The 14,753-nt window shown below is 47.5% G+C and overlaps 1 protein-coding gene across 12 annotated transcripts in view; it reads left to right on the top strand.

Moving 5' to 3' along the window:
• TRRAP (transformation/transcription domain associated protein) overlaps nt 1–3,216 on the top strand; it is a 115,475-nt gene extending 112,259 nt beyond the window's left edge. For all 12 annotated transcript variants that reach the window (XM_087816420.1, XM_087816421.1, XM_087816422.1 and 9 more), the window contains 3 exons: nt 924–1,127; nt 1,214–1,408; nt 2,118–3,216. In XM_087816420.1, the coding sequence (XP_087672546.1) occupies nt 924–1,127; nt 1,214–1,408; nt 2,118–2,402 (684 nt within the window). In that variant the 3' untranslated portion in view covers nt 2,403–3,216. The remainder of the gene's footprint in view (nt 1–923; nt 1,128–1,213; nt 1,409–2,117) is intronic.
• The last annotated feature ends 11,537 nt before the right edge of the window (nt 3,217–14,753 follow it).

The following is a 14,753-nucleotide window of genomic DNA, read 5'->3' as shown; positions in this document are numbered from 1 at the left end:
CCGAAATGATTCTTTCCATTTTACAGAAACTGATCATGCCATTGGTGGTCTGCATGGTTCTGGGTTGCTTAGGGTCTGCCTTCTAGTGGTGATTCAGAGACCATGGTGGGACTTCGCTCAGAATAGATCTTGAACCTTTACCAGTTGGTCTAACAGGAACTTAACTCAATAAACTTTTTATTGAGACCATCTCTAAGTTTGTGATGTTTCAGATAATCTTGTGAGTCTTCCAGTACAGATTTCAGTCTTAGTGTTGTGTAACATTTGCTCTAATTTTAGACTAGCCCCTTGGGTTTATAAAACTTTAGTCTTTTATTAGCCTTAGATATAAAGTGGCATTGTTGATATATAACAATTCTTTTTTTTTTTTTTTAATGTTTTTATTGATTTCAGACAGAGGAAAGGAGAGGGAGAAAGAGAGAGAGAAACATTAATGATGAGAGAGAATCATCGATCAGCTGCCTCTTGCACGCCCCACACTGGGGATTGAGCCCGAAACCTGGGCCTGTGCCCTGACTAAGAATGGAGCCATAACCTGGTTCATGGGTGATGCTCAACCACTGAGCCATGCTGGCCGGGCTCTTGTTCTTTTTGTTAACTGGCCTGGCACATTCTGTAGTTAGGAAGTTATAGAATTCAGATATTTACCTAAACTTTTGGTAAGACAGACATCACACATCATTTAACTAGAGCTTTATTTAGACAGCTCCATTGTTGCTTTGAGCACAAGACGCAAACCCTGGAGGGAAACGGACCAATCTTGTGGATCCCCATATTTAGTCAAAGGACACTGCATATGTTATTTGTCGACAAAATTAGCTCTACTGGTGCTAGGTAAGAAGTCACAACTTGAGAGTTTTCCTTTTGAAGGAATAAAATAAGTGAGTTAGATGGAAGAGTCATGGAGTGATGTGTCACTTCAGGTCCTTCGAGACATCCTCAAGGAGGTTCAGAGTAACATGGTGCCACGCAGCATGCTGAAAGAGTGGGCTCTGCACACCTTCCCCAACGCCACAGACTACTGGACATTCCGGAAGATGTTCACCATCCAGCTCGCGCTCATTGGCTTTGCGGAATTCGTCTTGCACTTAAACAGACTCAACCCCGAGATGTTACAGATCGCGCAGGTAATTTGGTACGAATAGCCAGACCCTCTCCTTAAACATCTGCTTTCTGCTGTTTAAATTCTAAAATGCCTCCTTCTGAAACTTAGGACACTGGCAAACTGAATGTTGCCTACTTTCGATTTGACATAAATGACGCGACTGGAGACTTAGATGCCAACCGTCCTGTTCCTTTCCGCCTCACACCCAATATTTCTGAGTTTCTGACCACCATCGGTGTCTCGGGCCCCTTGACCGCCTCCATGATCGCTGTGGCCCGGTGCTTTGCTCAACCAAACTTTAAGGTAAGTCACAAGGGCATCTGCAAGAAGCACAGGCTGGGATTACGCAGTCCCATTGTGACCTCACAGTAAGTGCCAGTCTGCTCTCAAGGAGGGAGAGCGCGGAGTTAGTAGAGCTCATCGTTGCTGTGCAATTAAAGCTGCTTCACTCCTTGTCCTGAGACACGTGCCCTGGAGCACCCACATGCTTTGCACCCTCGATTCCTTCCTGTCTGCACCGAGTGTGACTTCCTCGAAGGCCCTCTGAGACCCCCTCTAGCCTTCCTCACCTGCTCTTTCCTCCACAGCGCCCATCACCACCTGGCACCTTGTACATTTTGGGACATGAGCCTCCTAAGGGTGGGGATGGTGTTTCTGATTTGTTTACTCTTAGCTTCCGTGCCAGGAATGCCCTAAGCAGGCCCTGGACAGGTACTTGATGCACGGGGTGGGACAGAGGAACAGACTGGCCCCAGTAAGTAGTGTGAGGCAGCAGGTGCCACTGGACACGTGGGCCCTGGCTCTGTTGTAAGGCTTGGCACAGGCTTTTTGGCCACTGCTCCTCATGGAGGAGTGGTTTATACCCTGGTGGCTTCCCTAGCACATCTACAGGCACATGCCCTGGCCTGAGGGTGACTGCCACAGCCTGCTGGCCGAGCTGGTTCTCGTTGGGAAGCTGCCCCTCTGGTTACTCTTGATTAAACATGGATTGTTCCATTCTCTCCTCGCAAAGGTGGACGGCATCCTGAAAACTGTACTTCGGGACGAGATCATTGCTTGGCACAAAAAAACGCAGGAGGACACCTCCTCTCCTCTTTCAGCCGCTGGGCAGCCAGAAAACATGGACAGTCAGCAGCTGGTTTCCCTGGTTCAGAAGGCTGTCACCGCCATCATGACCCGCCTGCACAACCTTGCCCAGTTTGAAGGCGGGGAGAGCAAAGTGAACACCCTGGTGGCCGCCGCAAACAGCCTGGACAACCTATGCCGCATGGACCCCGCCTGGCACCCCTGGCTGTGACACGGCAGCTCCCACCGCTGGTGCGTGAAGGGCGCCTCTCGGGCTCCCAGCGCCGGCTTCACAGCAGAGGACTCCGCCTCGTTCCCTGGATGTTTGGGAGGCCTCCAGCTCCCTGCGGCGCGGTTATTCCCTGAAAGTTTGCTGGGAAAGAGGTGAATTCAGTTCAGGGGGAGCTGGACTATATGGTGAGGCGATTCGAATGCTGAGCTGAGCCTTACTCGAAGCTTTGAAAGTAACCTTTCAAGAAACCAAGGTTCCCTGTCCTGGGGTTTCTGTGAATTCGCCGTCCCCGCCATCTGTGTGAGCGGACGGACGGACTGTGGGAAACAGCCCCACAGCATCCTTTTTTTAACTTTCAGAAGCAGCACCTGACAGGAGCTTCGCGCTTTTGTATAGAAAACCCACTTTGTTAGAGAAACAGGAAATTATGAACAAATCCTGCTGGTTTTACCCCAAGCACACACTTCGATGCTGCCTGCACCAGCGCTGGGAATCTCATTGAGCGTTTGACCGGGATCCGTGAGGCCTCGTCACCCTGCGGGATCTGGGGATCCGACCTCATGTGCTTGGGTGGGGATTCCACTGGGAGGACTGACAGGTGACTCCAGCTTTTATCGCCAGCTCTTTGGATGTCTTCTAGACATTTACTATCATTGTACCTGAAAAAATCACTTCTTCCTAATTTAAAAAGAAACAGCAAGAGAAGTTTGTTAGCTCCAGTCTGTGTTCACATTTTTATAAATACGAGTATTGAGAATGTTCTATCTAAATTTGTACAGTGTGACTTTTTTAGAATAAATATTTTATAAAAGGATGTGTTGTCCTTTATGTGTTAACATGCCTGTTTCCGTGAGGTGTTTCCTCTGCCTGAATTTCCCCTAGCCCTTGGGGACTGGAGGGTCCCAGGCCAGCGTGGACCATGCTCAAGTGTGGCTTCATGGTGATGGACTTGTCCTTCCTAGGCAGGGTCTCAGCTTGGGACTTGGGTCTGAACCAGACACGCAGCATGTTTGTGATGGCGATGCGGCCTGCTGGTTCTGACTTTGATGATGTGAGACTGCGCCCAGGAAGCTGGTGCTTTTTAACTTTTCTGTATTTCAGGGCTGCTGCTCTGAAACCTGTGTGTGCAGCCAGGAAATGGCCGGGCAGGAGCAGCACCATGTGCCTGGAGGCCTCAGCTGCGCCCCCTACAGGGCTGTTTCCCAGTGTTTGGAGCATCTCCCTGTGCTCAACTCCACCAGCTCTTGTCCTTTGCACCCCAGGTGGGGAGGTGTGTCAGCACCTCAGGTGGGGAGTGGACAAAGCAGAGGAATCCCTCCCTGGAGCATGTGGAAAGGACAGTTCCCAGTGGCAGTCTGGAATGTCCTAGGGGACAAAGGGCTGGTTGCTACTTCTAAAATTACGATTCTGAATTTTAAAGAACTTGCCCCATTGGGAAGTGCCACGTCTTATGTGAACACAGTCTTCACACAACGTGGGCCGGTCAGCAAGGCCCCCTTTCAGGACCAGGGCTTGAGCTGTCTCAGGCCCTAGGCTCTTCCCAGACCTTGCCTGTGCCCACATTGTCCCCCAGTGCCCAGGCCAGCGTGGGGTGAAGTCTGCAGCTGAGCTCACTCAAATCTCGGCACAATCCAGTCCAAGGAGCATAATCCAACGTACCCACCCTCGGGATGCCAGCTCATCCGTAGCAGGGAGGACCCCTTGAGGTCTTTCTATCTCCGGTCCTCAGAGGTAGGTAGGTCCCTCTGCCCCCAGGGGGCAGTCCTTGCTTTACAGAGAAGGGACTTCCTGTTCGCGGTGAGTACTCATCTACAGTCCCAGAACCAACTGTGGAGAAACTGGAACATGGACAGAGGTCAAGGGGCCCAGTGTTGTCCATCTGACTGGACTCCCATTTTTTTGTGCAGCTGTGTTATTTTACAATTACTTGGAGGGCTGTCTTTGTGAGAAGGTATCTTGGATTTGGAGTGACAGGAGCTGGGTATCTAAAATGACAGGTGATCGCAGGCTGCCAGCTAATCGAGGGGAGAAAGTGCCAGGTGCCTCTCACCATCCTCACCTTGTGCAACGGGCTTCGCAAGCCTGGGGGCGGGAGCATTTGACGCACAAGCCTTGAGCTGCCTTTGTGCTCTGGGAGAGCAGCGTGGAATGCGGTGGTTGCAGGGAGGCAGGAGTGGCTTTGGGGTAAAGGAGTCTGGAGTCCGTGTCCTGGTGAGAAGGGCTCGCCCACACCTGGCCCCAGGCACTGACTCTGGTTTCTAGGGAAACCAGCCTTTGAACAGCGGGGCAGGAGAGAGTTCCCAGTGGGGATCCAGTCTCTTCTGAGCTCCATCTGTAAGTGGCAAGATCAAGGACCTGGAGTCAGGTCTGAGCTGTTGTCTTCGAGACCGTGAACCTTGGCTTTCTCACCCGACATGGTGTTGCTGGGAGCTGGGCCTTACACTTGCTCTTTTCAAGATTCTTTTGGCCAGTTGGGTGGGGGTCTCTGAGATTCCATGTTTTAGGGTGTTTTTTTCTATTTCTGGAAAGTGGTTTTTGGATTTTTGTAGGGGTTGCGCTGAATCTGTAGATCAGTCTTCAGTCCATCAACCCAGAATGTGTTCGCATTTATTTGCCTTCTTTAATTTCCTTGATATTAGTAGCTTTATAGTTTGAGTGTACAGGTCTGTCATATCTTTGGTTAAATTTGTTCCTGTTTCATTCTTTTTGATGCTACTGTAAAAGGAATTGTTTTAATTTTCTTTCTGGATTGTTGTTAGCATATAGAAATACAACTAATTTTTTATGTTAATTTTGTATCCTGCAATTTTTTTGAAGTTGGCTTTTAGTTCTAATAGTTTCTTGTTTGTTTACCAGAAAGAAAACCATTTACTTTAAAATAGTGTTGGCAAAAATTTTCTTAGGGAGAAAACCATTTTAGTTGTTGGGCAAACAAGGTAAAAAGTATGAAAAGATGGGCCTCAGTTTAGTTTCTTGAAGGGAATATAAGAACTAAGGAAGCGTTCTCTGAAATGCTTCACTTGAAAAGAGGATCTTGAGGGCTGGGGTCCGGGTGACAAAGGTGAGGGGATTAGGAAGCAGGTTGGCAGTTACAGATCGTCACGGGGCGTCCAGTACGGCACAGGGAACGCAGTCAGTGACACCATCATAGCTGTGTGGTGTCAGGTGGGCACCGGAAATATTGGAGGGAGCGTTTTGTAAAGTGTATAGTCTGACCACTACACTGTACACCTGAAACTAATACAGAATAATACTGAATGTAAATTGTAATTGAAAAAATTAAGAAAATTTAAATCCTCACCAGAGGATATGTTTATTGATGTTTTTAGAGAGAGGAGAGAGCATCAGTGTGAGAGAGGAACACTGACTGGTCGCCTCGCGCACAGGCCCCGGGTGGGGGCCGAGTCCAGCCTTTCTGGTGAGCCGCCCGCCTGGCCGGACCAGGCATTCTGAACAGGCGCGATACTGTGCTCTTAAATTGGGGGGTGATTACATAAAAGTGCTTAAAAAGGCGCCTTAGGAAGGTGGCGTATGTTTATTTTTCAGTTCTAGCAGTTTTTTGATGTGCATTTCTTAGGTTTTGCTGTAATAAGCTCGTGTTCGGTCTGCTTGCTCTCTCCGGTTTGTGGGACAGGGACCAAGCTGCCAGTTTCCCCAAACTATGCTGCTGTGCAGTCAAGTGAAACTAAACGAGAAAATTCAACATTATTTTAGCGGAGAGGCAAGAAATTGCCCTTTGTGGGCCAGAAGAATATACTTGTTAAGTAGCAAAACAAAAGTACTGTTTTTATAACTAGCCAGAAGCCAAATAAGATGGAAATAAGTTTGTAATGAGGTCACATTTTATACTGTACATTTTAAATCATATCCTAGAAATTACAGCGTTATGAAGGTTTCATTTGAGCTGTTGTGTGTGTAATCACTTCAACAACAGAAATAAAACCAAAAGAGAAAATGGTCAAAATTATTCTAGAAGACAAAAACGTAATTGCTGTATTTCTGGGTTACTGTAGTGGACCTATTAGTAATAATTCTGTATCAACACTACCTACAAATGGAATGGAGTGGAAGCGATTGCCTTATATGATTCACATTTAAAGATTCTTTAGTTATTAATCATAATTCTAGAATAATTCTATCAAGATTCTAATTTGAACCACCTTATCTCTAAACTAAAAGCAACGAAGCTAAAAGAGAAAAAACCCTCAAAATTACTTTAATACAGAGGTTACTGAGGACAGAGGGCAGCTGAGGCTCTGGGCCTTTTAGTTGGCACCTGGGAAGGCAAATGACTGCACCTCGGCTGTGTGGACAGAGGTGGAGCCCAGCGCCTGGTGTAGACATTCCTGTTAGTGGAGTATGTGTTGGGCCTACGAAGACTGTTGGAGAGAATTCCTGGGGGTGGGGACATTGTCCTCGTTTCCTGAATTGAGGAAAGGACAGGTGTCTGAGGAGGACGGGAGCCTCAGCCAGCGGTTCCTGCAGGCGTCAGCTCTGCCGGCCATCGGGGCATGGACACGGCCTGTGGACAGAGGTTCTGAGCCTGTGGGGGCCCTGGGTCCCCCCTGGGTCCCAGCACTGTCACAGCTCAGTGCTCCTTCCTCAGGAACCTGGGGCCTGAGGATTCGCTGCTGGGCTCTCAGGCCTCTGCCAGACGCAGCACCTCAAGCAGCAGGGACACAAGTTAAATTTGAATTCCTTTTGAATAACCTTCGCCTGACGTGTGCATTTCCTCCTCCTGAATTACTGTGTTCTTCGTGGGAAGTGAGCTGGCCTTGACAGTGGCCACCAAGGATTTGTTTCCACAAGCATCTTGGTCTCTGTGAGGAGTCGCGGCTCTGCGTGCACGGCTGATCTTTTAAATTGCTTCAGGGAGGTTTTCTTCTCCCAGGGAGTTGGTTCTTCATTGAATACTCAATGGAAATCCACTTCTTTCTCTCAGTGTAGTTCCTGCCTGAACTTTTATCACATTAAAAAGAAATGTTAAAGGAAAGGGGAAATTATGACAGGCAGGCTCTATTTCCAGCACAAGCGTCCTGAGCGACGTGCTCGTGAGCGAGTGGGGTCCACGTCCCGCAGAGTGACGGCTCGTTCCCTTGTGCCGCAGGGGTGACCCGGCCGCACCAGCACCTGCAGGTAAAGCTCAAGTCTGTTTTCAGTCCCAGAAGATCCTATCACTTTCATGTATGAATTACCAGATACATTAAAAATGATTTCAAACTTTTAATTTTTTATAGAAGTTCGTGTATTTTTTCCAGTTTTATTGACTGTAATTGACATATCACATTGTATTAGTCCGAGGGATACAATATAATGATTTCTTATATATCTACCAGTTTTTTCTCACTGCAGTGACATTCTATTTGGGGATTTTATCTTTCTTTGCTATTTTAGCATACATTTGGTTTCATCTTGCTTCAAGAGTTTTTAAGTATCTAACTCAGCCACCTCAGTAATTTTCTTTAAAAATCCTTGCAGCTCACCTTCTGAGGGATTTCCATTTCCTAACAGAGTGGTCACTGCCAGGTCCAAGCTCCAGCCACCTGTCCTTCCTGTGGGACCCGAGTGGGTGCCCTGCAGTGGCTTCGCATCGGCACCGGCTCCCCATGGCAGCTGCACGGTGAGTGGACATGAGGGGGCAAAAGTGGGAGAAGTGAGCCCAGTTAGGGCTCAGATGGGCCTATGTCTGGCCCAACCTCCATCTAGACGGCCCCTTGCTCAAAGGACACCTGGTGCCAGGGAGCACAGCCTCGGGAATGCCCGGCTGGGGTGGGTGCTCAGCATGGGGAAAGGCTCAGGGTGGCAGCTCACAGGGCGAAGGGCAGCTGGGGCGCTCGGGGGCCCTGTATAGAAAACTGAACATCTTTTCATAGCAGATAACTGGAGCGGGGAGACTAAAGGACAATGCGGGGATGCAAAGGCTGCCCCTCTGTCCAGGGTGTGCAACAGGGAGGTCCTGGGCCAGTGGTTTGGAGCAGGATTCCCAGCCCTGGTGTGGAAGCTGGGAGGGAGAGGGCAGATGTCTTGGGAGTCTCTCCTTTCAGGCTGTGGCTGCAGCTTCGCGGGTCGCCCTTGATCTGTTTCACCCGGTGAACAACTTGTGGGGGTTATTCACTCATTTACTGTCACGCAGACCAAGGGGCCGCGCATTTCCAGGGACAGAGGCTTCCTCACGCCCTGCCTAGACATCCCTCCCCAGAAGGGAGGCCTGTTTGGACATGTCATTTCATCTGCTGCTTTTCCCAGCATTTTTGAGAATCTCTGTGTTGCTGCATCAGTCGACCTATTTAATTTTAGGTAAGGAAATGGAGGCTCAAGAGTTAAATAACTCCCCTCCCCCGAGTCACACAGCTGATTCAAACTCAGGATCTCGTAACATGTCCTGACGCTGTCCAGTCTCCAGGGAGGTCACGGCCAGCGCCGTGACTCTGTGCAGAGCTCTGGTTCTGAAAAGTGCTCGCCAGGGTTCCCGCGTCCCGGGGAAGCCGGCTCCTGGCTGGACGGCGGCCTGACACTCTGCCGCAGGCGCACTGAGGGAGCCACGTGCAGAAGGTAAGACCTTATGCGGAAAGGAGCGCTGTGGCACGTGTGCACGATGACCGCACTCCGTGTCCACACTACTCTGCGCGCTTCACACAAGCACACACGTAAGTGGTGCAGTGCCCCTGGGGGAAAGGTGCTGTTATCCCCTTTTTACAAATAAGTTGAAGCACACGTTAGGTACCGTGCAAGGTCACGTTACAAAGCCAGGGTTCCATCTCAGGTCCTACCTCTGCTGTCAGCGATGCCACCCTGCTTCTGGAGGGCATTGGTAAGGAAAAATCAATCCCCATGTGTATGTGCAGAGAGATATATATGTAAAATCTGCATCTCACCACTGGGTGGAACACAGAAGACAAGTGAGCCGGGAACAGGGCTGCCGGAGGGAGGCCGGTGTTGATGGTGTGGAAGAGGGTGAAGGAACAGACCAGAAAGTTCCCAAAGAGCAGGCTTTCAAAGAGCTCCCTGGAGTGTCCCTGCACAGGCATGCTCCGTGTGTGTGCTGAGCCCCCAGACACAGCGTGACAGGCGGGAGACAGACTGTGACCAGAGTGGGAGCAAGGAAGCTGGTGGAACAGGAGCAGCAGGAAGCCACATCCGCTTAGACTGAAGTTGGAGTCACAGAACCTGATGGAGTTATTTGGAACTCCGGAGTCTGTCTGAACGCTTGTAACTTCCAAGGGAGAGCTTGGCTGGGAAATTGTGACCGATTTGGTGGATTTCAGCTTTTAGTGCGGTAGTGGCCCCCCTGCCCCGTGGCAGGTGCCTGCACCTGTGTTCCCGATGCAGCTTGCTGGAGCCTGGGCGAAAAATAAGAGCCTTGTCCTCCAGGTCTTAGGTCCTGTGCTCTGATCCCTGATTGCTGCTTTTGACCAGGGAGGTGCAGACACAGAGACGGGCAGCCATGGTGCATCCCCTACCAGATAAAGAAACTTCCAAAGGGTTTAAAAGAACAGCCTCAGTTGTTTTGTTGTTCTTCCCCTTTGGGGAGCCAAACATGTAAGGATTAGAATATTCAAAAGCAACTGCATGGATAACCTCTGTGAACTGAAGGTGGGCTCAGCCCAACAGAAGGATGCAGTCTGGCTGGCACCTGGATCGCAGCCTCGTGAGACTGAGAGCACAGGACTAGGCTGGGTTGTGCCGAGAGCCCTGATCTATGAAAACTGAGAGTGACTGAAAGCAACCTCTGTGCCCAGGGAGAGACGCGGGCTCAGGGGACACCTCAAACTTTTACCTCGGGCTGTTAAGAGATACTTCTAACAGGTGAAAAACAAAAACAGAAACTCTGGGGAGAATCTGATTTCCAGAGTTACATTATGAGAGTCAAATGTTCACTTTCCAGCAAAAAGTCACAAGAAATCGTCCCTGAGGAAGCACAGAGAGCGGCTAAAACCACCACCTGAGAGCTGCTCAGAGGTTCAGGAAGACCTGGACAGAGTCAGGAAACAACACACATAGTCCGATAACTGAGTGAAGATCCCTTGGAGGGTCAAAAGCAGATCGGAGCAGGCAGAGGAAACAGTGAACTTGAGGAGGAGACCACTGGAACTGCCGAGAAAAAAGAATGAAGACAAGTGATGAACAGAACCGAAGGACCCGGGACACGTCAGGCAAACACATGCATTGTGGGAATCCCAGGAGGAGGGGAGGGAGAGATGGGCAAAAACAGGATCTGAAGAAATGACTGAAAACAAATGTTGTAAAGACACGAATCTACAAATCCAGGAAGTTCAATAAACTTCAGGTGGAACAGCCTCACGGACATACCAAGACACATCATCATCCAGCTGTCAAAAGACTAAAAGAGATCCTTGAAAAGCAGCACTGAAGACTTGGCACACACAAGGAATCCTCAATAAAATTATCAGCAAAGTTTTCATCAGAAACCTCGGAGGCCAGAAAGCAGTGGATGATTTACTCAAATTGATGAGAGAAAAAACCCGTTAATTCTATATTTAGCAAAACTGTTCTTTGAAAATAAGGGAGAAATAAGACATAAAAATTGAGGGAGTTCATTACCAATAGAACCACCTTGCAAGAAATGCTAGAGAAAAAAATGGACATAAATATTTAAGAAACATTCAGAGAGACCCACAGGAAAAACGGAAGGGTAAAAATAGACAGCTCTACAATAACAGTAGGAGACTTCAACACCCTGCCCTCAGTGGGTCAGTGAGGAAAAGAGGACTTGATAACGGACCGAGCAGATCCAACAGACACACACAGAACACTCCGCCCAATGGCAGCGTAACGCGCACGCCCTCAAGTGCACACAAACATTCTCCAGGTGGGACGTGGTAGGCCATCAGACCAGTCTCGGTAAGTTTTAAAAGATTGAAACCAGAGTATTTTTCTTATCATAATGGAATGAAACTAGAAATCAACAGTGAAAGGAAAATTCATAAGTATGTGGAAATGAAGCAACACATCACAAGGGACATTGGAAACTATGTTGAGGTAAAGGACAATCAGTTACAGCTTATCAAAACTAAAAACAGGAGTAAGAAGGAAATTATGGCTGTAAATGCTTGCTTACATTAAAAAAGAAGAAAGGTCTCAAATCAATCTACTTTGTACCTTAAAGAACTAGATAAAGGAGAAAAAACTAAATCCCTAAGCTAGCAGTGGAAAGAAATAACAAGTAGTATAGCAGAAATAAGTAAAACAGAGAAAAACAACAGAGAAATCATTGAAGCCAGGAGTTGGTTCTTCAAAAAACAACTTAATGACAGACCTTTAGCTAATAAGAAAAATAAAAGAATTAAAATCAGAAAAGAGGGGACAGTAATTGTAAATTTTACAGAAATAAAAAGGATTAGGAAAGCATAGTTGACCCTTGAACAATGAAGGGGTTGGGGGTGCTAACCCCTGTGTAGTTGAAAATCTGCATATAACTTTTGACTCCCCAAAGTCTTAACTACTAAAAGCCTACTTTTGACCTGAACTTTACCGATAACACAAATTTTGTATATGTATTATATACTGTAGTCCAATAAAAAAGTAAGCTAGATAAAAGGAAATGTTATTAAGAAAATCATAAGGGCCCTGGCTGGTGTGGCTCAGCTGGTTGGGCACTGTCCTGTGCACCGAAAGGTTGCGGGTTGATTCCTGGTCGGGACACATGCCCTGGCTGCGGGCTCCATCCCGGGTAGGCGGTGTACAGGAGGCAGCTGATGGATGTTCCCCTCTCACATCAATGTTTCCTCTCTGTCTCAGAATCAATTAAAAATCTTAAAGAAATCATAAGGGAAACTCATTTACAGTACTGCACGGTGTCGATACTGTAAGTGTACACTGTCTGTTTACAGTAACATATTACTAACATTAGAAATCAAAAAGGAAAAGAATGTGAAAACGAAATTCATATTTACTTACAGGTAACAAAGCAGCAGCAATATGACTGCTTCATCGTGGTCTAGTGTAATCAATACAATTGCTTCACAGTAGTTAAGGAACTCTCAAAAATGTTTCCAATAAAATACATGGTTTTTATTCAATAAATGGACCCATGCAGTTCAAACCCATTTTGTTCCAGGGTCAACTGTACTATCAATAATTGTGTGTCAGCAAATGGACAAATTTCTAGAAACATACAACTTACCAAGACTGAACCATGAAGGCATAGAAAATCTGAACAGACCTATAATGAGTAAGGAGATTGAATCAGTGATAAAAAACCTTCCAACAAAGTAAAGCCCAGGACCTTAACTAGTAAATTCTACTAATCCTTTAAAGAAGAACTAACACCAGCTCTTCTCAAACTCTTCCAAAAACTTGAAGAGGAAGAAATGCTTCCTATTTTATGAGGCCAAAGACACCACCAGAACACTACAGGTTAATATCCCTCAGGAATATTGATGCAAAATTTCCAACAACATATTAGCAAATTGAATCCAACAGCACAGCAGAAGCAGTATACATTATGACAAAGGAGAAATTATTCCTGGAATGCAAGGGTCACTCTACAAGAAATCAATCGATACAATAATCCAATAAACGAACAGAGGGAAAATCAAATAATCTCGATTGGTGCCGCAAAATCATTCGACAGAATCCAACACCTTTTCCTGATGAAAACACTCAACAAACTAAGAGCAGAAGGAAACCACCCCAACACAGATGACGTGCTGTGGAATTGTGCACCTGAAACCTGTATAATTTTGTTTACCAGTGTTACCCTAATACGTTCAATAAAAAGGAAAAAAAAGGTTTTGGGAATAGATCATGGTGATGGTTACACAACACTGTGAAATGTACTTAATGCCACTGGATTATATATTAACTTATGGTTAAATTGATAAACATTATGCAATGTATATTTTATCGTGATAAAATGTATTAAAAATAACCCAAACCAACAAACGTGACCAGTGTGTGAAAGAAGCCAGCAGGTCAGGAGCGCTCTCGACCCCAGTGCTTCACTGACGGCCGAGCTTCCAGGTTCTCCTCTTTCCTCAGAGGGCTCTTCCCAGCACTTCCGACCACTGACTTCCTTCCTCGTGGGACTGTCAAAAAATTGGAATCTCATTTCCACAGCAAAACAACAGATGCTGAACATGTAAAGTCGCGAGTTTATTGCATATGTAACAAAATGAACCTGACCTCCCGGGTCCAGCCTGCTGTACAGTTGCTGTTTGTTGTGTGTTTCCAGCTGGTTCCATAACCATATTAAATAGAACTAGTATTTCTTTAAATACTTTTGATTTTGACATAAAACAGAACATTAGTTACAACTTTCACAAAATAAATCAGCAATAAAAACAGTGGGAAGAACAACAAGGATAGCAGCAATACTTAAGAACAAGACATTACAAAATAAATTAAAAATACATTATAAAGTGGTTGAGAAACAAAAATAAACAAATTTTAAAAATTCATACTATGTTTGGGGATGGCTGCCGTGCGGCATGCACCTGGCTGCCATGGGGTGGGGCGGGCACTTTCTGTGCACAAGGCCCCTCCCTGACAGCTCAGATCTGAGGACCACCTAACCTGAATTTGGACCCAGGGGCCCCAACTCCATCGGGCAGGCGGATTCTCCCTTCAGAAGTCGAGAGAGTTCGGGTCACTGTCCCCACACGCAGCCCCTTAGCTTTCCCCGCCTGCAGAGCGGTGGTCTGCTACATCCCTGAGGGTCGGCTGCTGACCGCTGGTGAGGGCAGGCCTGGAAGTGGGCCCGAAGCATCGGGCCAGAGGCCGGGGTTGGGTGCCGTCTGGGAGCCCGAGAAGGGTACGAAGGAGAACGCCCGTGTGGATGGGGTTCCACAGACCTAGAGTGTAGCCACTGGGAGCTTTTACCAACTGCTTGCTACACTATTCTTTGGGGTGGTTCAAAAGGCCCAAACAATTGTCAATAGTTAAGGTCCTAGAAGTGCAATGCCACGGACAGATAGGCCTGTTTGGCAAGAGTAAACTGAAGCTCTGGAAAGTTCTTCTCTTTCAGGCTCCCTGGTAACACTCACAGCTGATGAGGGTGCTCATGGGCAAGTGTAAGTGAAAAAGCAGAGCCCCAGGCCTTATAGACAGGTAACGTGGGTGTCCCAAGCAGCTCCCAGAGGAGCCAGGACACGACCCTCTGGATCTTGCTGAGGCGACACCTGACACGCGAGAACAGCGAGGGGCCGGCAGGTACAGATTCGGAGGATCGTTCCCTGGTTCCTTCTAACGGCAGGAAGGTAGGTAGTTCTAAAGGAGTCCGATGCCACAGTCCTGCTTGCAAGTCTTTTCAACCACTAGACCCTCGTTTCCTTTCTAAGTACTGCAGATCTGGCCACTGCCACAGAATCGATTCCGGGCGGGGTTGGGGTG

This window comes from Miniopterus natalensis, chromosome 4 (assembly GCF_054644295.1).
Source record: "Miniopterus natalensis isolate mMinNat1 chromosome 4, mMinNat1.hap1, whole genome shotgun sequence".
Lineage (NCBI taxonomy): Eukaryota > Metazoa > Chordata > Mammalia > Chiroptera > Miniopteridae > Miniopterus > Miniopterus natalensis.
This window is presented reverse-complemented; position numbering and strand designations above follow the sequence as displayed.